Source organism: Centropristis striata, chromosome 5, assembly GCF_030273125.1.
Source record: "Centropristis striata isolate RG_2023a ecotype Rhode Island chromosome 5, C.striata_1.0, whole genome shotgun sequence".
NCBI classification, from domain to species: Eukaryota; Metazoa; Chordata; class Actinopteri; order Perciformes; family Serranidae; genus Centropristis; species Centropristis striata.
In genome coordinates, this window is record NC_081521.1 from 3,343,497 (window position 1) to 3,366,627 (window position 23,131).

Consider the following 23,131-nt stretch of genomic DNA (forward strand, 5'->3'; position numbering starts at 1 on the left):
CAGTCTTCCTGACAGCAGGTCTGTGGCTCCGAGTCATGCTCTGACCCCTGAATGCCTCATCCTCTATTATCCTCTTGACTCTCTGCCACACTGACCGATTGGCCATGAAGAGATCAACTGTGCAGACAGACAGACAGACAGACAGACAGCATGACTGCCAAAGAGTGACAGGCCTGGAGCGATGAGGTCACAACAGGAACAGATACGCTCCGCCGGACTGTTCACACTTCACTCACTTTACATTTATCTCAGTGCAATGATGCTAATTCATTCAGGTTTAGAAGCACACTGCAAAAAACATGAAGCTTGCCAAGTATTTTCTTCTTATATCTAGCAATAGTACCTTAATTATGTTGTTTTGAGTATAATTTACCTACTGACCATAGCTTTATGTGCTTATTAGGGCCTCGGGGCAATCGCACCGAGCACTGGTCCCTACAGCAATAGCTGTAGGGACCAGTGCTGCACTACTGTTATACTGTGGATTTCTTCTTCTTCCTCTTCCGGACGCAATTTCGTCCCGCTACTAGTCCTACAACTTGAAGAGTTGCAGGACAAATTATATATCAAAACGTGCGTTTTGATTGGGATCGGTATGCTACTACTTTTCTCTACACAATACAAATTTTTGCCCAAAATTTTGCATTGAAATGAATGGGACGGCCGACAAAAAATGAGCAAAAAAGAACAATAATTGGAGATTTTTAAACGTCTACTTCTCCGGCATAATTTCACCTAGAGACTCCATTTAAACTTTAAACAGTAGACACAAGTCTTGTGTATCGGTGTATTAATCCACGTTTCGATAGGTCATATAGTTTTTTATCAATCGCTGTTCAATGACCATGATCATTTTTGGAGAAATTCTGAGATTATAATGGGTGTGTATTGCACGGAATGTTCGTGTCACAGTGTGTGACATCATCGCCAGAGTGTAGAGGGAGAGAAAAAACTGTCAAAAAATACATTTGAAAAGAAAACTGCACTCCAGGCTGCAAATTCCACTCTACAGAAATAATTTATACATAGAAATATAGGAAAATTAGTCTTCTCCCTCACAATCCTCTGGTAAAGCTGTCAGAGTTATAGTTTGGGCGTAGGACGCACAGATGATCCACCAACACCACCAACAGCCTCATTGGCTCCCATTTTAAAAACGCAGGAAGATTTCGGAAAAAAGGAAGATGGAACAGTTTTTTTAGATCGCTCTAACAAAGCTATTTTTTCATTTTTCTTAAAAAAAATTATATGTAGACGTTCAGGAAGAACTCAGGACGCTCAAAGTGAAGTCGGATCAATGATAGGTATTATGGTTTTGCCAAAAATGCTTTCTGTTCGAGGACAGAATTTCCACCTGTCAGTGTTCCGGGACATTACCAGGTGTCAGTTAATTCTGTTGATTGCTTTGATCTGATTGCCTTTGATCTTTGATGTGATTACAGTTACAGATACACACACACACACACACACACACACACACACACACACATGCGCTACATACAGTAGCCCCCGCTTTTGACTTGTTTTTAGGATTGACATTGTGAGCTTTTTAATGCTTCCTTTCAATCTATTCAACTGTTGAATATGGTGAGTTTTTACCTAAAATATTGGCTCCAAATGAGTTTTAGTTGCATGTAGTTTGAACGCTATTTCAAAATGTTCTATCACCAAAACATGCTCGTTTCAAGTCTTGCTGGCTTATTTTAATGTTACTACAGTCGGGCTATTCAAGCCACAATTGCCCAAAATAAGTATATTTGGATTTATTTCAAGACATCATTGGTTTTCCAATGCCTCCAGTAGATATTTTTTTTACTTATTTAAAGAATTCTTACAAAGAAACATTTACTTACTGCACAGGAAGATAATTGTACTCGTTTCGAGCATGTATTTGCTTCATTCTAGTTATTTATTTCTTGTTTTTTGTCAGTTGGTTTTTGCAGAGTGCACTGCCAATTATTAGTTTCTTACCAAGATAAAAAAATAACTTGTGTAGAAGTGTTAGATAATTTATGTTGTTTTAAGAGTTAATTTCTTATTTTAAGTGTTCAACATGATTATTTCTAGATTTAATAATCTTAATTTAAGAAATCTTGTCAAGGTAAATTATCTGTACATGCAGCAAGATCATTTCCCTCAGATTTACTGTTTATATCTGGTTTTTAGACACACCTTTTTTGCAGTGCATGCATGCACACACACACACATGCAGAGTAATCACATTTAGAGCGAGAGGTTGGTTAAGATCAATTATTTCAGGTTGGTTTCAAATTTCTTCAGGTTTAAATCGTCAGACAAAGAGCAGAAAAAGACTTTCTGGGGGCGGCAACACAAGCAACCTGGTCTACCACCTCCATGCAATATGAAGAATATGAGGAAAGTAAAAGAATGCGACTAGTGAGTGGACAAGCAGCGGTGGGAAGGAAAAGGCGAACTCTGCACAATTTCAGACGTCACTAACACTGCTGTATTTAGAGTAAAACCAAGAAGGTTAACCAAGCAAAGATGGATCAAGGAGAAGACTTTCTTTCTCTTTCTTTCTTTCTTTCTTTTTGCACTATTACTAGGCTTATTCCTGCAATACTGCAACTAGGGCTGGGCGATATCGTTTTTAGTATATATTTCCTTGTATTTATAATATCTCCTTGTTTTTATATTTTATATTGTATTTTTATGGTGTGTTGAACGCTCTTATTTTGCACATTATGACTAGTTATCGACTTTTTTCTGATTTATTCTATTTTATTGTATTGGTGTTGTGCTGCTGCTGGAATTGCCAATTTCCTGAGGGATACATAAAGTTTCTATCTATCTATCTATCTATCTATCTATCTATCCATCTATCCATCTATCCATCTATCCATCCATCCATCCATCCATCTATAAAAAATAGTTTCGATATATTTTTAAATGTGATGTGGAATTAGACCATATCACCTATATCGATAGTTCATTTTTTTATTTATTTTATATATAAATGCTGCCCTTACTAGAGTTTGTCATATTTAGTTCTTTTGTTGTGTTTGTTATTCTTTCTCATATAAATATATTTATTTCGGAAAAAGATTGGCCTATTTTATTTCATAGGCTATTTTCATTTAAGATATTTCTTTTGTTTAAAAGTGCACAGAGACAGAAATTAATGCATAAGAAGTTGACAAATTTGACCCAAAATCTCCTGGACTTCAGAGGGTTAAAGACGTACGTAGTGTTTTTAAGAGACAGAGACCTTGTTCATGTCGACTCAAATCTGGATAAAAGCTCTATAAACTATGTTGTTTTCTACATTTCTGTACTGGTGAAACCGTTCGGATGTCTTCATCTGTATAAAAAGCCATTTTTATATTGTTTAATATGTTATGCTACAGGTTCCAGCCTCAACAATGGTAAGCACATATTTGGATCAAAGGAATAAATCCAGCCAATAAAAACATATTTTACAGTAAGCGCTAATTTAAAAGCCCGATGATGACTCAGCCCATGCACCTCCAACTGAACGCTGCTTGTTTTCCTGGAAGCTGTAAACAACTATATTTGAAGTGGATTTTCAGTGATTGCGACCACAGAAACGGCGTTACATAACCTCATAATGTGTCCAAGCAGACAACAACAACAACAACAACAAGAGTTTGGCTACACGGGATTAAAAGGGCAACAGAATCTGACTGCTTAGCTCACCAAAGGATTTATTTGGCTTTCATCTCTTTTAACCCACCGCCATTAATTAGGCCTTGGCTCGGCTCCAATGTCCATCCAGGCGGGAGCCAGCAGGACGGCGTGCCAGGACCGCTCCTTGTGGCGAGGACATCCAAGTATGCAGCATGGAGCCCAATCATGAATAGGCACAGTTTGGTCAAAGTTTGGCTCGGGCGGTCAAAGCAGCTATTCTAAGTCTGGGACATGATTGAAGCAGTCAGACGGCAGCCAAGCTCCAGCCTGGATGGCATCATTAAGGCAGCAGGCCACCAAAAACAAGAGAGCATCAAAGGGACATGGTGACCACCCCACAGCGCCTGGCAACCACGCTCCGCTACCAGGAGAACCGTTCTGTTGGGAACACTGACTGATTGGATGATGTGGTGATGTGGGGCCCTGAACGCCACAGACCAGCAGAGAGAGAGAGAGAGAGAAAGAAAGAAAGAAAAAAAGAAAGAAAAAAGAAAGAAAGAAAGAGAGAAAGTATTTTTTGTCTTATTTTTCTCCTCTCTCCTGTAATTATCATTATTAGTATTATTGTTACTCATGCATGCTCTTTTTTTATTTTATTTTTTATTATATATATATATATATTTTTTTTTTTTTTCATTATATTTACATTTTAGTGATACCGCTTTCTCTGCCTAATAATGATACATAATATTCAATATCATATATTAATACTTAACTGCTTAACACGCAAAGAAAGAAAGTAATTATTTTATTATTATTATGTAATTATCATTATTAGTATTATTGTTACTCATGCATGCTCTTTTTTATTTTTTATTTTATTTTTTTAATATATATATATATATATATATATATATATTTTTTTTTTTTAATTCTGTTTACATTTTAGTAGTAGCGCTTTCTCTGCCTAATAATGATACATAATATTTATTATCATATATTAATACTTAACCGCTAGATCTATAACTGAAACACACACACACACACACACATAATATAATATATAATATAATATTCACAGAAAGAAAGAAAGAAAGAAAGAAAGAAAGAGAGAAAGAAAGAAAGCACATCATCATGTTGGTTTTTTTTGTCTTATTTTTCTCCTCTCTCCTGTAATTATCATTATTAGTTTTATTGTTACTCATGCATGCTCTTTAAAAAAAAATGTAAATAGAATAAAAATAATAATAATATAATAATATATATATACTATTATTATTATTATTTTTATTCTATTTACATTTTAGTAGTACCGCTTTCTCTGCCTTATAATGATACATAATATTTATTATCATATATTAATAATTAACTGCTAGATCTATAACTGAAACACGCACACACACACACACACACACACACACACACACACACACACACACACACACGGGGGTACCATTATTGTCGTTGTTTAATATTCACTCTGTCTGTCTATGTCACTGTATTGTATTAGAAAAAAACAAAGAAAAACAAAGAAGGACAGAAAGACAAACAGAGAGAGGGGGGGTTAGAGGGTGGTGGTCAACACCAGTGATGCCAGAGACTCAGGAGGACAAAGAAGTAGAGTGTGGTTGTAGTGGAGGCCAGAGGTTCCCAGTGGGTTCAGTCATTAACCAGTCCAGAGACCAGTTCAACACAAAGGACGCCGCCAACACTCAGATCTGCTCTGATAATATGTCAACAGGGTCTGGTGTTGGTGTCTGGCCAGTATCAGTCCTCTGCTGCCCTCAAAAGCACAACACAAGAGGTCAACTCAGGTCAGAGAGGCACCAAAACATGCTGAGAGTCATGTTAAACGGCTTAACAATAACAGAGAATACACTGTGAAAAATGTCTGTAGATTTTACGGTGAAAAACTGTGTGCTGTTGTTTTTTATTAGGGCCATTATTACGGCAAATTAATTGAATGAATGAATTCTGAGGACTTTATCATATTCAAAAACTCACCAAACTTGGGACCAAATTCAATCCTGTTGAAAATGTACGTATTTCATTGGTTCCAGAAATGGGCGTGGCTAAATGACCTACTAGCGCCCCCTAGAATTGAGGTCCCTAAAACAGGTTTGTCGTAGAGACACGAAATTTGGTACATCCATGTATCATGGGAAGACGCACCAAAAAGTCTCAAGAAGCCATACCCAAAAACGAACAGGAAGTCGGCCATCTTGGATCGAAAATGGCGTTTTAGAAGTTTTTCGACATTTCAACGCCGCATACTTTAACAAACTCCTCCTACAGATTTAATCCGATCCACTTCAGACTAGGTCTGTACCATTTTAAGGCCTTTGAGATCAAAAGTTATGAAAAGCTCTAACGACCATCACAATATGTGGGCGTGGCATGGCGGCAAAATATGGCGTTTTGGCATAAAACACGAGACCTTATAACTTGACCATACATTGTCCAATCTGCCTCAAACGTATCCTGCATGATGATGGTCCATCACTGAACAGTTCTACATAACAATATTTCAATAAGGGCCACCCCTTATGCTTTGACCACGCCCCTTTTCATAACTAATGAATCGTTTGTCATGGAAACTTGTTCGGGGTGTCAGTGTACTCAGCAGTGACGTCCCTTTTCACAACTCATCGACGATTTGTTGATTCCATTTATTTTCTTAATCTTTATTCTACTTTCTTAATGTTATTTTGTCTTTTTTAATTTTTTCTTATTTATATACATATATTTATCTATTACTCTTGATTACTCTTCAATGTCTGCATATATTGCGTCACAAATTGTTTCACTGTAACTATTTTCACCTGTCTGGTCTTTCTTGTTGCCTGTTTTTGTGGAGAAAAGCAATAAACAAAGTTGGGTGTGGGTGGTTAGTTGTCTGATTGTATCTACTTTGTAATTTTAATAACCTCTTCATTTCTTTATGTGGGCGTCAGTCTAACCACTCATGTAGCTCTTCTCTTTAATTGAAATTCATTAGCTTAAGTTACCGCCAACAGCAAGATATATTATATTGTGTGGGTGCAGAGAGAAGAAAATACAGATTTATTTTTATGCATAACTTAGTGTTACAAAAATGAAAACTAAGAGGCACTAGAGCTGCAACAATTTGTCGACTAATTGATAAGTAAGTTAAGTTATAGTCTATTATAGTCATATTATAGTCTCAAATGTGGAGATTTCACTTTGTGACAAGTGTCTACCGCTGAGCTGATATACAGTCATGGAAAAAATTATTAGACCACCCTTTTCCTTCAATTTCTTGTTCATTTTAATGCCTGGTACAACTAAAGGTTGTTTACTTATGAAAGTAACAGTTGATAGTAACAGTTGCAGCCCTAAGAGCCACAAAACATTTGATTACGGCTGGGCGATATATCAACATAAAAGATATATCGCCCAGCCCTACATTTGATCACATCTGGACAGCACATTACACAAATCTATATGGATGTAAATGCTTTAAAAGATCAGTTGAACAGCCTAGGAGACCAAGCCTTTGTTGTTGTTTTTTTGCATGATACACACCTCCATTTGAAATGCCTATCCAGCTATAAATTAAGCATGTGGCACTTATGGTAATGCAGGTGAAAGGGTTGTCAAAGAGACGGAATACAAAAGAGTCGGAGGAGGAGGATGGAGAATATAAATGAGGGAGGCAAACGGAGGGCAGCACCGCGGGAGGAGAGCTGCTGCTGAAAGACGGCGAGGGCGGGAATCCCATCATCTAACGGATAAAACATCTCACAAACTCTGAGATGTGATTCTAATCCTGTTACCACACACACACACACACACACACACACACACACACACAGCGAGTATGCAAATACATACGCTCACACACACACACACACACACACACACACACACACACACACACACACACACAGGGAGGTCTTTTCCTGGCAGTTCTCTAAACTGTCAAACAACGACAGCAGAGAGTGTTTACTACGAACTCACAGAGGGGAGCACACAAACACCCAAACAAACACATACACACACATTCTTGTACTTCTATCTTTGTGAGGACCCTCATTGGAACAGTGAATTCCCTAACAAGGTTATAATAGTTTTGGATTTTTCATTAGTTTTAATAATTGGGTTTTGAATTTTTGTTTTCAAATTCAGTTAGTTTTAGTTAGTTTTTTAGAGTGAGTTTGCTAGTTTTAGTTTAGTTTTTATTTTTTTGAAATACTTTAGTTTTAGTTTAGTTTTTATAAGTTTTATTTTTTTGTAATGGGGTATTTGTTGGGTGGGAGATGTGTCCTCACTTTGCAAAAATGCCCTCACAATGTTGGTTAAAAACGTGTCCCAGTCCTCACTATGTAGGAAGTACAAGAACACACACCCACACATTCTTGTACTTCTATCTTTGTGAGGACCCTCATTGGAACAGTGAATTCACTTGCAAGGTTATAATAGTTTAGAATTTTTTATTAGTTTTAGTTTTAATTTTGTTGTGAATTTTTGTTTTCAAATTCAGTTAGTTTTAATGAGTTTTTAGAGTGAAATGCTTTAGTTTTAGTTTAGTTTTTATTAGTTGTAGTTTTTTGTAATGGGGTATTTGTTGGGTGGGAGATTAAAAGAGGTCACAGTAAATTTTGCCTTTATTTCCTTTGTCTGATCCATCTTCATTATGTATGAAAATACATAACATTTTCACTATAATTGTAGTTAGTTTTCACTATAATTGTAGTTAGTTTTGTAACCACACAATACAGTTTCAGTTAATTATCATTATCATGTAATCTATAACCCTTAAAACAAAGTCTGAAATAATAAAAAAAAACCTTTAAAGAAGTGAGGACCGGCCGAAATGTCCTCACTTTGCAAAAATGTCCTCACTCTGTTGGTTAAAAACATGTTCTGGTCCTCACTATGTAGGAAGTACAAGAACACACACACACACACACACACACACACACACACTGAATGGTGGTGAAGCTCAGACAAAGCTGCTGATATAAAAGCAGATAAACACAACAAAGAGAACACCTGAATTGTAATTAATCCTCAAAGAAACATTTGTGACCATAATGAGAAAATAATGCATGAATAAATTCTGAAACCTAATCCTTTAAAAAACAAAAAAAATCAGGTAAGACTTAATATCAGGGAACACATATTCAACATTATTAAGTTGCTTATTAGTATGCAAATAAGTGACATATTGGCCTTTAATGAGTCATTATTAAGTAGTTATTAATGCCTTATTCTGCATGGCCTTATGATACAACCAGTAAGACATTAACTAAGACTTTTCCCTCAATAACCTCAGAATTATTGATTATTAGTAGTAAGTAAGGAAGTTGTTGTATATGACTTTACTTAGTAGGAATATGTCTAACTTTACTTCAGTAAAACCAAAATTTACCAAAAATGACCAAAGACGAGGTAAAGTAACCAAAAAGCCGTAAAAACCCACAAAATTTTCAAAAAAAGAAACAAAAAATTACAAAATTTTCTGAAAAGACACAAAATTACAAAAACGATTTACAATTACCAAAAAATAATCAAAATTACCCCAAAAAAGACACAAAATAACCAACAAAAATACACAAAAAAAGACAAAATTAAAAAAAAAAGACAAAAAATTACAAAAAAAGATTTACAATTACCAAAAAAAGCGACACAAAATTACCAAAAATGTATATATATATTTAGAATATATATAACAATCTGAGTGGGTCCATTCTGCATAACGAGTACTTTTTCTTTTGATACTTTAAGTACATTTTGATGCTGATACTTTTGTACTTTTACTTCTGTAAGTTTTGAATGCAGGACTTTTACTGTACTGGAGTCATTTCACAGTGTGGTATTAGTACTTTTTCTGAAGTAAAGGATCTAAATTCTCTAAAGTTGTATTATTTTCATCTGACAGAGCTGCAGGATTCCAGTTTCTTTCTGCAGGTCAGATAGAAAGTCGTGTTTGTCACAAGGTTCAGTGAGACAGATTGATGAAACGCTGTCTGGAGCAAACAGAAAAGAGATGCAGCTACAAAACAATAATGATTTCTCCTCCTCGTCACTAGTCTGTCAGGTGAGTAACTTATGTAAGGTCATAGGTCATTTCCATGTTGATATTTGTTTGTTTTGTGGATTGTGTTTGTTATGTCTTCAGTCTTGTGACCAGTAAGTGTCCTCTTTATTAACTCAATATACTGTTATGTATGCATGTACACTGCAAAAAAAGCCAACTTGTATTTTTTGGCCTAAAACAGTGATTTAAGTTGGTAAAACTTGGAAATATAAATTATTGACATTTAGGGCAATAGTGTAAGTTAGCACAACAAAGGAAGCCAGTTGTCTGCTCAAAAACAAGTTGGTGAGTTGTTGTTACTTATATCTTTAAGTTGGGGTTCACAACAAGGGACAATAGTTCTGATAACTCTTATTTCTTTGTTGGGAAATGCGGGAAAGCCAACTTTCCGTGTAGGCACTGCACTTGAAGTCTCATTGTGGCTGTTGTTGCTGCCTGAGCTTGAGTCCACACAGGTAATCAACCCTTAATTAAATTAATTAAAATGATACGGGAATTTTATTCTGAGTTGTGTTGTGCAGTGTCGTACGTCGTTTGTTGGAGAAGGGAACCTACACATTTTCAGCATTTAAACACAAACAGTTTTTCGGTCATTAGCAAAAGCTAGCGGCTAACTGATGCTAGCGACTAACTGATGTTAGCGGCTAACTGATGCTAGCGGCTAACTGATGCTAGCGTCTAACTGATGCTAGCGTCTAACTGATGCTAGAGGCTAACTGATGCTAGTGGCTAACTGATGCTAGAGGCTTGTTACAGCTACAAGAGTAGCCATTAGCGTATCAATGCTAACTCAAAATTGTGGTCGCAACATTAGCTGACATTTCATAGAGGCGTTACAATCGTGCCAATTCAGCACATTGCAGAAGTTAGCAGAAGTAAGGATTAAAAAATATATAAATATATAAATTAGTATAACTTACAGTTGAGTTGACAAAAATCTGAATTCAGAGTTGAGCAAACTCAAAAACAAAACTTAAAATGTTTAGATTTAGATTTAAAACTTAAATATATCAGCCCTATGTGTATATAATAAGACTATAATAGAGCAGAAACTGACTCATTTTGAGCCTCTGTATCCACATCAAAGACCATCAACAATGACCTCCTGAACCCAGATATATTTATTTGAAGTCGTTAAAAATAAACTAAAACATGAGCTCAGTCATGAGCAGATGCACAAGATCACGTCTGCACAGGAAGGCTGGAGGGTTTTTATATTTCATATTTTAGTGAGTGGAGGCGCATGATGTTTATCCATACAGTCTGTGTGTCATCTATCAACCACGCAACATAAAGATCGGTCTGTTTAACAGCAGGAACGCAGATCCAATGAGGGACTTTGATTCTGCTTTTGCTTTACATCATCAAATGCATATCGTACATTTATCATGGAAGAAAGAAAATAAACCACTTTTAGATCAGGGCAAAGCCATGCTGAATACTGGACTTCAGGACAATTTTGAGGTTCTTGGACTTTACTTGAGTATAAAGTTATTGGTTTCAGAAAGCAGCCTGCTGAGTACCTTTGCAGAAACACAATTTTCTGCCATTTATGCATAAAAAAATATTTTTAAGGATATAATAGGATATAATTAAATGAGAAATACTTAAAAGTATTTAAGCCACACTGGACAATACAAAGAGGCTTTCCTATGTGCAGTGGTGGAATGTAGCTAAGTACATTTACTTAAGTTCTGTACTGTGTCTTTTTGTAGTAATTTTGTGTCTTTTTTTTGGTAATTTTGTGTCTTTTTTCGGTCATTTTGTGTCTTTTTTTCAGTCATATTGTGTGTTTTTTTAGTAATTCAGGTTTTTTTCTGTTATTGTGTCTTTTTTAAAGTAATTTAGGGTTTTTTCTGTCATTTTGTGTCTTTTTCCTTTTTAGTAATTTTGCGTCTTCTTTTGGTCATTTTGTGTCTTTTTTTAGTAATTCAGTTTTTTTTTCTGTAATTTTGTGTCTTTTTTTAAGTAATTTACGTTTTTTTTCTGTGATTTTGTGTCTTTTTTTGTAATTTTGTGTCTTTTTTTCTGTCATTTTGTGTCTTTTTTAAGTAATTTAGTTTTTTTTTTCTGTCATTTTGTGTCTTTCTTTAGTAATTTTGTGTCTTTTTTTGGTCATTTTGATACTGCTTCCAGTGGCCCCCAGGTAATTTGAGTTTGAGACCCCTGGTTTAGTGGCTTTGACTGAACATTTGCTATATATATCATACATCGATATTCAGCCTAAATATACCAGGATATAACTTTTGGTCCATATTGCCCAGCCCTAGGCTAGTACAGAATATGAACAAAGCCTTGAAGTCCTCTAGTGTCAACAAACAGAGTCTAAAAGCAGCTGTAACAGTCCACAGAGAGTAGAGAGACTTCCTCCAGCCCACTAACCTGAATACTGAGACAAAGAGAGCGTTTTATAGCGATACGTCTCGCTCCTCCCTCCCTCCCGTCGCTCTGCTCTCATCTTTTCTCAATGAGACACAGACACCACAGTGTCATGTGGCTGTTTGTGGTCAACACAGTGGTTATCAGCAGCCTGAACCCTGGCCTGCATCTTCTCTCTTACACACACACACACACACACACACACACACACACACACACACAGTGTTTGTGAAAGGAAATGTGGGCCAGAGCATTGTGCTTCTATCTGAAGAAAGAGAGCCATTGTTGAAGCGGACTTTAACCCCCCCGGCTTCCTTCTTTCTTTCTTTCATTCATTCCCTCTAAACAAAATTATTAAAGGAAAAGACACAAAATGACAGAAAACAACTAAAATGCTTAAAAAAGACACAAAATGACCAAAAAAAGACACAAAATTACTAAAAAAAAGACAAGATTATTAGAAAAAGACACAAAATTACCTTGTCCGGCCCGCGTGAGGTCTCAAATGTTAAAATATGTGATTTTCCAATGTAATCTGGTGGTTCTAACAACTCTTAAAGTTAAATTTGTGTCTTTTTTTGGTCATTTTATTTCTTTTTTAAGTAATTTAGGTTTTTTTTCTGTCATGTTGTGTCTTTTTTGGTCATTTTGTGTCTTTTTTTGGGTCATTTTGTGTCTTTTTTAATAATTGTGTGTCTTTTTAAAATAATTTTGCGTCTTTTTTGGTCATTTTGTTTCTATTTTGGGGTCATATTGTTTCTTTTTTAAGTAATTTAGGTTTTTTTCTGTCATTTTGTGTCTTTTTTGGGTAATTTTGTGTTTTTTTTGGTCATTTTGTGTCTTTTTTGGTCATTTTGTGTATTTTTAGGGTCATTTTGTGCCTTTTGTAATAATTGTGTGTCATTTTTTTTAAAAATTGTGTCTTTTTTGGTAATTCTGTGTCCTTTTTGGTCATTTTGTGTCTTTTTTGAGTCATTTTGTGTCTTTTTTAAATAATTTTTGGTCTTTCATACACAGTTAGCATGTTCTGCATTAGAAGGGGTTTATATGTTGTGCATCAAAGGGTTAAAAAAGGAGAAAAAAAGGTGCTTCCTTGCTCCCTGGAGGACTGCTTGAGCGCAAAATGTGCTAATTTGTCAACATGCAGAATAAAGAGTGTGTAATTATGAATTAGTTGTGACAAGGTGTCGTTTGGTGTTAACGGCAGCGAGCTGATGTCTCATTCTGCCTTCGCCGCCTCCTTCTTGTATTACACTGCTGCTGTCTGCATAAACAACATGGTTCACAGCAGAACTGTGTCAAACACACACAATAAAACTCCTTTCAGTAAAAACAAATGACGACACTTTGATTCATACCATCTAAACTGAACTGAGGATGAAAAAAAGCCCGTCTGGGAGGATAAAAGGAGGATTAAATCCTAATTTTCAGCTTGTATTTGACCCCAGTGTGAGTAAAGCATATGGTGCAGCCAGCGTGTCTTATGCATATCCACTATCGACTGTCTCCTCGTTCCAAATCAGATCAATTTACAAGCAGCTCATTGATTCTATTGGCTGCTGTCCTTCCTGAATGTCTTTAAATATTAGATTAAAGCAGGAAACCGGTTTAGTGCCTGCAGCAGCCAACCCGACACTAATCTCTGCAGCCGCTTGGTACATCTAAAAATACATTTATTAAGCTTTTTTTTTTAAGTGACAGATTATTTAAAAGCAAGTAAAAATAAAAATACAATGTCGTAATATTAGATATAATTGTGATTATCAGGAGGATAGCATAAATTACAGCAGGGGTCTTAAACTCCAAAAATTACCTGGGGGCCGCTGGAGGCAGTATCAAAATGAGCAAAAAAAACTAAATTACTTTAAAAAAGACACAAAAAATACTATAAAAAAAGACACAAATTGACAGAAAAAACTAAATTGCTTAAAAAAAGACACAAAATGACCAAAAAAAGACACAAAATGACTGAAAAAACACTAAATTACTTAAAAAAGACACAAAATGACCAAAAAAAGACACAAAATTATTAGAAAGACAAAAAATTACCAAAAAAAGACACAAAATTACTAACAAAAGACACAAAATTACTAAAAAAGACACAAAATTATTAGAAAAAGACACAAAATTACAAAAAAAAGACACAAAATTACAAAAAAAAGACACAAATTTACTAAAAAAAAGACACAAAATTACCAAAAAAGACACAAAATTGCCAAAAAAAGACACAAAATTACCAAAAAAGACACAGAATTATTAATGAAAGACACCAAATTACATAACATTTCCACTTCTTTTTAGTCCATTCATTTCAATACAAAATGAGAAAACTTCTCACTTGATTTATTACCTCAGAATGTTTTTTAGGACAACACTATGGTCTCAATCACTAGTAAAAAATCTTCTTCAAGACAATCTGATGTTAATAGTGTAAATAATGGCCCCATTTAGAAGAAAATAGAAGATAAAGAATCGTATGATTTGGGGCGGGGCTACCTTTGATTGACAGGTCACTAACAAGGAGAGCCGTCACCAGGAGAGAAGCAGAACAATGCGTATCCATGGCAACGTGTCAATAAAGTTATATATAACGTTATATAGATATAAAAAAGGAGGTTTAGCAGTTTGGTCTCATCATTTTGACCCTTTCACTGTATTTTCACTTAATGACAGTTTATCAGTACGCCCATTATTTATATACAGTCTATGTTTTTTTTTACATTATATGTTGTGTAAAAATGTCTCATATTGGAAAATATACACACTGATATTGTTAAGATACCAATATATGGAAGAGTTTTATTTACTTTACTGTCCTAATTGGAAGCTGACATGTTAAAAAAAAAAAAAAAAAAGGAAGACAGAAAGAAAGAAAAGCTATTAGGTGATCCAGACACAACAACTCATTAAACAGAACTGCAGGCTGCTTTCCTCTAACCGGCTATTTGTGTAATAAGCCGAGGAATGGACTAAAATACTGTCTGGTCAAGTAGAAAAAAAAAGAAGTCGTGTTATGTCTCATGCAACATTGGCTGCAGCATCACAGGAAGCTTCAGATGCTTCAATTAATATTAGATCAAATGATTTTCAAGAGGTTGCTAACAAAATTATTAGAAAAAGACACAAAATTACTAAAAAAGACACAAAATTATTAGAAAAAGACACAAAATTACAAAACAGACACAAAATGACAGAAAAAAAACAAATTGCTTAAAAAAGACACAACATGACCAAAAAAGACACAAAATGACAGAAAAAAACTAAATTGCTTAAAAGACAAAAAAATGACCAAAAAAGACACAAAATGACACAAAATTACTAGAAAAAGACACAAAATGGCCAAAAAAGACAAAATTACAGAAAAAAACTAAATTGCTTAAAAAAGACACAAAATGACCAAAAAAGACATTAAAATTACAAAAAAAAAAACTTTTTTTTAGTAATTTAGTAATTTTTTTAGACTCTTGTCTGGTCAAGTAGAAAAAAAAAGAAGTCGTGTTATGTCTCATGCAACATTGGCTGCAGCATCACAGGAAGCTTCAGATGCTTCAATTAATATTAGATCAAAGGATTTTCAAGAGGTTGTAAACATGTTGCCCTGCCTTATAATCAACCTTTAGAAATCTTACCTTGCTAATGTGGCAATTACACGACATTATCATGTCTTTTCTGGTCATATAATGGTGGTTATGAGTGTAAAGTGTAGAATATGAATGTAATGTGACCTAGATAGGACTGGATCCAAGTATTGTCATTGTAAAAAAAAAACAGCGTTAGAAATAGGGCTGGGCGATAAAAGATTATCACCATATTTCAGGGTATTTTTGCGATAAGGATATTCTTGATATTCTATTACAAAATACTGGAATAGATATAGAAAATATGTTTTTTTTTTAGTCTGTATGAATAAATAAAACTACAAATAATACTCTTGACTCTTGAGTATTAGCTAATATTAATATAAATAACCATTTAGGGGGTCCGAGGGCCCCACCAGGAGAAAAAATGTGTACATTTTTAAGTAAAATGCATCAATCTGGTCCACTTTTAAACTAAATGTGAGCAAACACCTCACATAACATTTTTCACAGTCAACATGGTTTCCACTAGGACATGGAGCAGCCAGACAGTGTTAAATACCAGCTGGTTCGGGGGGTCTGGGTGCCCCCCTGGAGAATTTTTTTTCATAAAATCCCAAATTTGGTGCCTTTCACACATTCTAATGCCACCATTCCATCATATTCACTGATCTTATCATTGCATATTTTAATTAATTATTGTAAAGGAGAATAAAAGTTCTTGCATGTTTTATTTAAGGCATCTTATTTTGACAGTATTCTTGTAAATTCTGCAGTGGATCTAACAAACTGTGCTCTTATTTTGAAAGCTGCGTGTGTTTAGCGACAGGAAGTAATTGCAGCTTTTTGTGATTAACACAGCTTTAATTGTTAGCTAATGTTAGCTCGAACGGCTAACGAACGGCATAATGCAGCAGTTTGTTTGGACCTCTGACGGCCCGGATAGGTTGATAGGATTTAGTTCGGCGCGCGCATGTAGAGATGATGTGGGGACGGGACTGATAAAGACAGGTAGGCACAGCAGCTCGGTATATTCAGTGTGTGAATGTGCCTCATGTCTCGAAGGAGCACAGAGAGGTGGGTCGGGGTTTGACTGACCTACGGACACTCTGCTGAGCAGAGACACGCAAAATAATGTAATTTTATGAAGATTTCATGCTCAAATGCATGTAGTTGCACTGAGGGCCACTTCAAGTGAGGGTGAGGGCCGTATGCGGCCCCCGGGCCTCCAGTTGCCCATCCCTGGTCTAGGTAATTAATGGAAACCCTTACGCCACTACGTCAAGAAGTAGGAATGTTGCCAATATCATTTTATGCGTTTTTTTAACTCAGAAAAAAAATTATACCGCTATAATCTCGAATGGCAAACCCCTATATGATAATATATACCAATAGAATATACTAATAGAGGCCAATGCTGAAAAGTGAAACATTTACAAATGACTTTGAATTTAAGGAAAAAAATTCAAGGGAAGTAAAGTCAAGAAGTAAGAAGCAAGTAGGAATGTTGCCAATATCATGATAAGCAGTTTTTTTTATTATTTTATGGCACACCACTAGTTATAAATAAGTCGAATCATCATTCATCAGATAGTTCTGTGTTCAATGCGAAGCTGAAATAAAGCATGAAAACAGCAGCTTTTAACTCCACACCTCCATCTCAAGCTACGACTTGATGAAATCAGCAGCAGCAGAGAAATAAACCAGTCTACTCACACTCTTTCATCATGCCGATGTCGATGCAGCGTTTGAGGCGGCAGGCCTGGCAGTGGCGCCGGTTGTCCTTGGTGATGGTGCAGCTCCCGTTGAACGGGCAGGTGAAGGAGGCTTTACGCTTCATGCTGCGCCTGTTCAAGGAGATAATCAATCAACTCATTATCCACCGTTTATTCTCTCTGCTGGCTCACACAGAACACATATTGACCATAATAATACAGCTTTCATGCATAGGATTTTTAACCCATTGATGCACAACATAACATGCTGTTTTATGCACAACATATCCATTTTTCCTTTCATACTTTATGAAGAAAAATATTTTTTTGTATTATTATATCAAGTTGACCTTGTGCATTAGAAGCTTAGTGATACAAAAAGTGATTCACTGAATTAATAATTTGAGTATATGTGTAACTATGTTTGTCTTATTTTGAAGGTTTAACTTTAAAAGAGTTGTTAGAACCACCAGATTACTTTGGAAAAATCACATATTTTAACATTTGAGACTTATTAGAGCCACCAAATAATAATTTCCATTGGAAAAACACCAATTTAACAAAATTGGATAGTTAATATTTGTGTCTTCTTTGTCAGGTTTTAAATTGGTGACAACATATAAACACCTTCTAAAGCACAACATGGGTCAAAAATGACCTTATGCATTAGAATCGTAGTGATAAAAAAGGGGTTTTATTCAAAAAGTAAGACATGAAAACAAAAAATTAGGATTTATGATGATCAAAAACAAGTTAAATGAGGAAAACCTGCAATACTGAATGATGAAATTAATTTATTGCAAAGATATAGAATATAAAAACTTAGTCGGGTCACTTTAGACCATGTTGTGCATCAAAGGGTTAAATGTGAGATGGAAGGATGCATGAAAAGGCAGCTAATAACACCTCACAATCGTCAGAATAGGGCTGGGCAATATATTGATATAATATATGTCTAATTTCTAGACTCTAATATGGGATATTAAAAATAAAACTTAATGACTTGTAACTGATTGTAACCACTTACAGTCTTGACAAACAAAATTTGGCAGAAAAGTCACAGCAAAAGTGTAATATAAAACATAAAGATGCATGGAAAGGCAGCTAATAACACCTCACATTCGTCAGAGTAGGGCTGGGCAATATACCGATATAAAAATATATCGATATATTTTTTAATGTGATATGGAATTAGACCATATTGCACGTATCGATACAGTGTTTTTCTTCATATATAAAAGCTGCTCTTACTAGGGTTTGTCATATTCAGTTCTTTTGTAATGTTCGTTATTCTTTTCTCATATAAATATATTTATTTCCGAAAAAGATTGGCCTATTTTATTTCATAGGCTATTTTTATTTAAGATATTTCTTTATTTAAATGTGCACTTTTTGGAGCTTTGATTTAAAAAAAAAAAAAAAAGGTACTCCTGTTGTTATACAGTATTTATGTGCACTTAAATAAACAGTTTCAATAAAACTACTTGCGACATGTCATATTTGGCTTCAACTTTAACTTAGGGCTGGGCAATATATTGATATAATATACGTCTAATTTCTAGACTCTAATGTGGGATATTAGAGATAAAACTTAATTACTTGTAACATAATGTAACCATTTACAGTCTTGAAAAACAAAATTTGGCAGAAAAGTCACAGTTAAAGTGCAAAATAAAACATAAAGATGCATGGAAAGGCAGCTAATAACACCTCACATTCATCAAAGTAGGGCTGGGCGACATACCGATATAAAAAATATAAAAAAATATATTGATATATTTTTAAATATGATATGGAATTAGACCATATTGCACAGTCACAGTCTTGACTAACAAAATTTGGCAGAAAAGTCACAGTTAAAGTGCAAAATAAAACATAAAGAGGCATGGAAAGGCAGCTAATAACACCTCACATTCTTCAGAATAGGGCTGGGCGACATACCAATATAAAAAATATATCTTTTTTTTTAATCTGATATGTAAAGATGCATGGAAAGGCAGCTCACCAGCACTAATTTGCTGCAACTCCATCATCCAACAAGGTTTAAAAACACTCAGAAAGACCATGAAAACACTGTGATTCACCCACCTGAAGAATCCCTTGCAGCCCTCACACGTCATGGCGTTGAAGTGGAAGCCGGTGGCCTTGTCGCCGCACACGCCGCAGATCCTCGGGGCGTTGCGGTCGAACTCGTCCGGTCCGACCACCGACGTGGTCACCGTCATGGGCTCCATCACTGCCGAGGAAAAAAAAAAAACAACAACAACAAAAGAGAGAGAGAAGAAAGGATGAGAGGATTGCTCGCCCACTCCTCGTTTACGAGTTCAACACTATAAAACATCAAAAGGGGAAGAATGTTTACTGCCTTTGTGCATCCATGAATGTCACCAATCTCACCCAAAGCTTAATATCAGTGAGCTTTTCCTCTGCTGGTGTGTGTGTGGGAGTGTTTGATGGGGAGGTGTGTGTTTTCCTCTTCTTATACAAACAGGTGTCAGGCTATTAGCATATTTAGCAAAAGGCATTGACAGCCACGCTCTGACTCTCTCAGCTATTGGTTGAGTCACTCAGCAGACGTAGGCACTCACACACACACACACAGATGAATATACACATACACAAAATATTAAGAAACATGAATTTGCAGTGTTGAATTAATTAGAGAAAAGAGGGCTTTTTGCCAAAGGCTGGGAAATGACTGATACATTTAACACTGCCAAAATGAAAAGTGCTCATTTTTCCACTTTCACACCATCTGGACGTCTCTTAGTTATGAAATATACAGCAGCAGAGTAACACACACCAACCAGCCAACTGCAAGCAAACTAATCCATATCAATCTGGACACAAAGATCTGATGGACTTGATGAGGGAACTTAGGAAGTCCACAAGGAGAGGAGAGAAACATGATTCAGGGTGAGGGACGGTAGATTGTAGGTTTGATCAGAGGGTTTATGTGAGTAAATGTGTGTAAAATGTGTGTTATAAGTCACACAGGACTGACAAACACACTCTGATTTGGTCATACGATGATGTGACCTCATGAATATGTTTCTGCTAAGCTAGCGAAACCACATTGGCAAGAAAAAACTTTGATTTAAACACACAAAAATATGTTAAATCTCTGGGCTCTGAGCCCATTTTGGCCGTTTTTGAATACTTTTCATTTTGCCCTTCATGTACCACATAAAAAAATGTTTACTATACCCATATTTGGTATCCATTTTTTCTTCACCTATATGATCTGACAGTTATTTTCTCACTTTAACCTACTTTATTAACACATTGAGCCCAAAAATCATGAAATCCGAGTTGAAAAATCACACTATTTACTACAATAAAACTCACAAATATGCTCAATGAACTGTTTTGGAACTTGAAAATGTTAACATAGGATACAAATATGAACATATAAAAAGGTAAAATATTAACTATAATAAAACTATATATTAAATTGAGGATTCAGTTGAATTTATCTTTTCTAACTCATGTAACACAAAGGCAAAGTAGGCATGCTATGATAGTAGGGGTGGGCGATATGGCCCTAAAAGATTATCACGATATGCATTATTTTTTTATCAGAAAAAAATTATAGCGGTATAATCATGAAAAAGATACAATATGGCACACTCCTATATGATAATATATACCAATAGAACATACTAATACAGGCCAATACTGAAAAGTGAAACATTTACAGTAAAGGTTTTTTTCTTTTTAAAAGTAAAATAGAAAAAAAATTGAAGGGGAAAGACTAAACATGTAACAAAGTGATGGGAATGTCCAATTTTGGTACGTTTTAGGGCTGGGCAATATATCAATATAATATAATATATTATATATATATATATAATATATATAAACAAGCCAATTTCAAACACAAAATGTATACTTTTAAATCAACCAAAACTGTTGGGCCGGGACTTTAACGTGTTAATTAAGATTAATTAATTACACAAAAATTAACGCGTTAAAAAAAATTGACGCATTTTAATCACTTATCTTTGCACCGCGGAACGTTTCTCACTGGATGAGTTTCAGGAGGACCGATTATACTGGAGCACCAACTAGCGTTGATGAGTTGAGACAACAACAAACCACAGTGAACATGAAGGAAGAAGCTGATGAGACCTTTGGTTGGCCCCGTGGATGATGGGACATTTAGTTACTAAAAACCAACGGATGGAAGCGTCCATAAGAGCATGGTTGTGTTGCTAGGCAACAAGGAATTCACATATCACCATAGCAGCACATCCAGCCTCAAGTATCACCTCAATGCTAAACATATAGCAGCTAGCGGCTAGTGTGGTAGCTAGCGTGGATTGTGTTTCACTTAAAAAACCAAAGTATTCTAGTTTACAGAAGGTCTACCTACCTATAGGCTACCTGAATTTATGAAATGTACTATATTTATAAATATGCTATTGCTACACTTAATGGCAAAAATTGCACTGGTCTGTTGGACTTGAACAAAAATAATCAATATGTTTGTTGCTTAAGCTAATTTATTCATCATTATTCAATGGTATACTAAAAATACATGTGAAAAAAATTACTTCTCGCTGTTCTCAGGTCAAATATTCTGGCCCGACTAAAAACATACATTTTACATTCAGTTGCAAGTAAACAGAGAGAGATCAGGGCCTGTGGACACAACAGCACCATGAGAGAGAGAGAGAGAGAGAGAGAGAGAGAGAGAGAGAGAGAGAGAGAGAGAGAGAGAGAGACGGAGCGGAGGGGTAAAAGGAAAGAAAAAGAGGCACGAAGGGAAAAAAGGCTGGTGGAGGAAACGAGAAGCAAAGATGGTTGAAAAATACTCGTAGAAGAAAACAATGAGGCAAGAAGAGAGAATAAAGGGATGAAAATGACAAACTGTGTGGGCCTTCAAGTGATATATGTGTAAAAATGACCGAAAAAGACACAAAACTACCAAAAATAGATACAGAAATGACCAAAAATGACACAAAATTATCAAAACAGACACAAATTGACCAAAAATACATGTAAAATGACCGAAAAAGACACAAAACTACCAAAAAAAGATTAAAAATGACCAAAAATGACACAAAATGATCAAAATAGACACAAATTGACCAAAAATACATGTAAAAATGACCGAAAAAGACACAAAACAACCAAAAATAGATGCAAAAATGACCAAAAATGAAACAAAATTATCGAAATAGACACAAATTGACCAAAAATACATGTAAAATGACCGAAAAAGACACAAAACTACCAAAAATAGATGCAAAAATGACCAAAAATTACACAAAATTATCAAAATATACACAAATTGACCAAAAATAGATGCAAAAATGACCAAAAATGACACAAAATTATCAAAATAGACACAAATTGACCAAAAATACATGTAAAATGACCGAAAAAGACACAAAACAATCAAAAATAGATGCAAAAATGACACAAAATTATCAAAATGGACACAAATTGACCAAAAATACATGTAAAATAACTGAAAAAGACACAAAACTATCAAAAATAGATGCAAAAATGACACAAAATTATCAAAACAGACACAAATTGACCAAGCACTTCTCCAGTACGCAAAACAAGAGAGAGAGAGAGAGAGAGAGAGAGAGAGAGAGAGAGAGAGAGAGAGAGAGAGAGAAAAAGAGAGAGAGAGGTCATCTGAGGGGAAGACAACGAAATGAGGACAAAAAGAGGAGGGGTGCATGCTATAAACTGAGGCGCAGCATGGAGGAGTCACGTGGCTGCAGAATATAGCCTGAGGGGGAGTTGACGTGCAGAAAAGTAGGACTGTG

The 23,131-nt window shown here is 35.3% G+C and overlaps 1 protein-coding gene across 1 annotated transcript in view; it reads right to left on the minus strand.

The window, feature by feature from the left end:
* LOC131972265 (vitamin D3 receptor A) overlaps positions 1–23,131 on the minus strand; it is a 148,711-nt gene that overhangs the window by 28,019 nt on the left and 97,561 nt on the right. Inside the window, exons 3-4 of the mRNA XM_059334070.1 lie at positions 19,434–19,581; positions 17,347–17,477 (exon numbers count right to left, since the gene is read on the minus strand). Coding sequence (XP_059190053.1) covers positions 17,347–17,477; positions 19,434–19,579 — 277 coding nt within the window. The 5' untranslated portion in view covers positions 19,580–19,581. The remainder of the gene's footprint in view (positions 1–17,346; positions 17,478–19,433; positions 19,582–23,131) is intronic.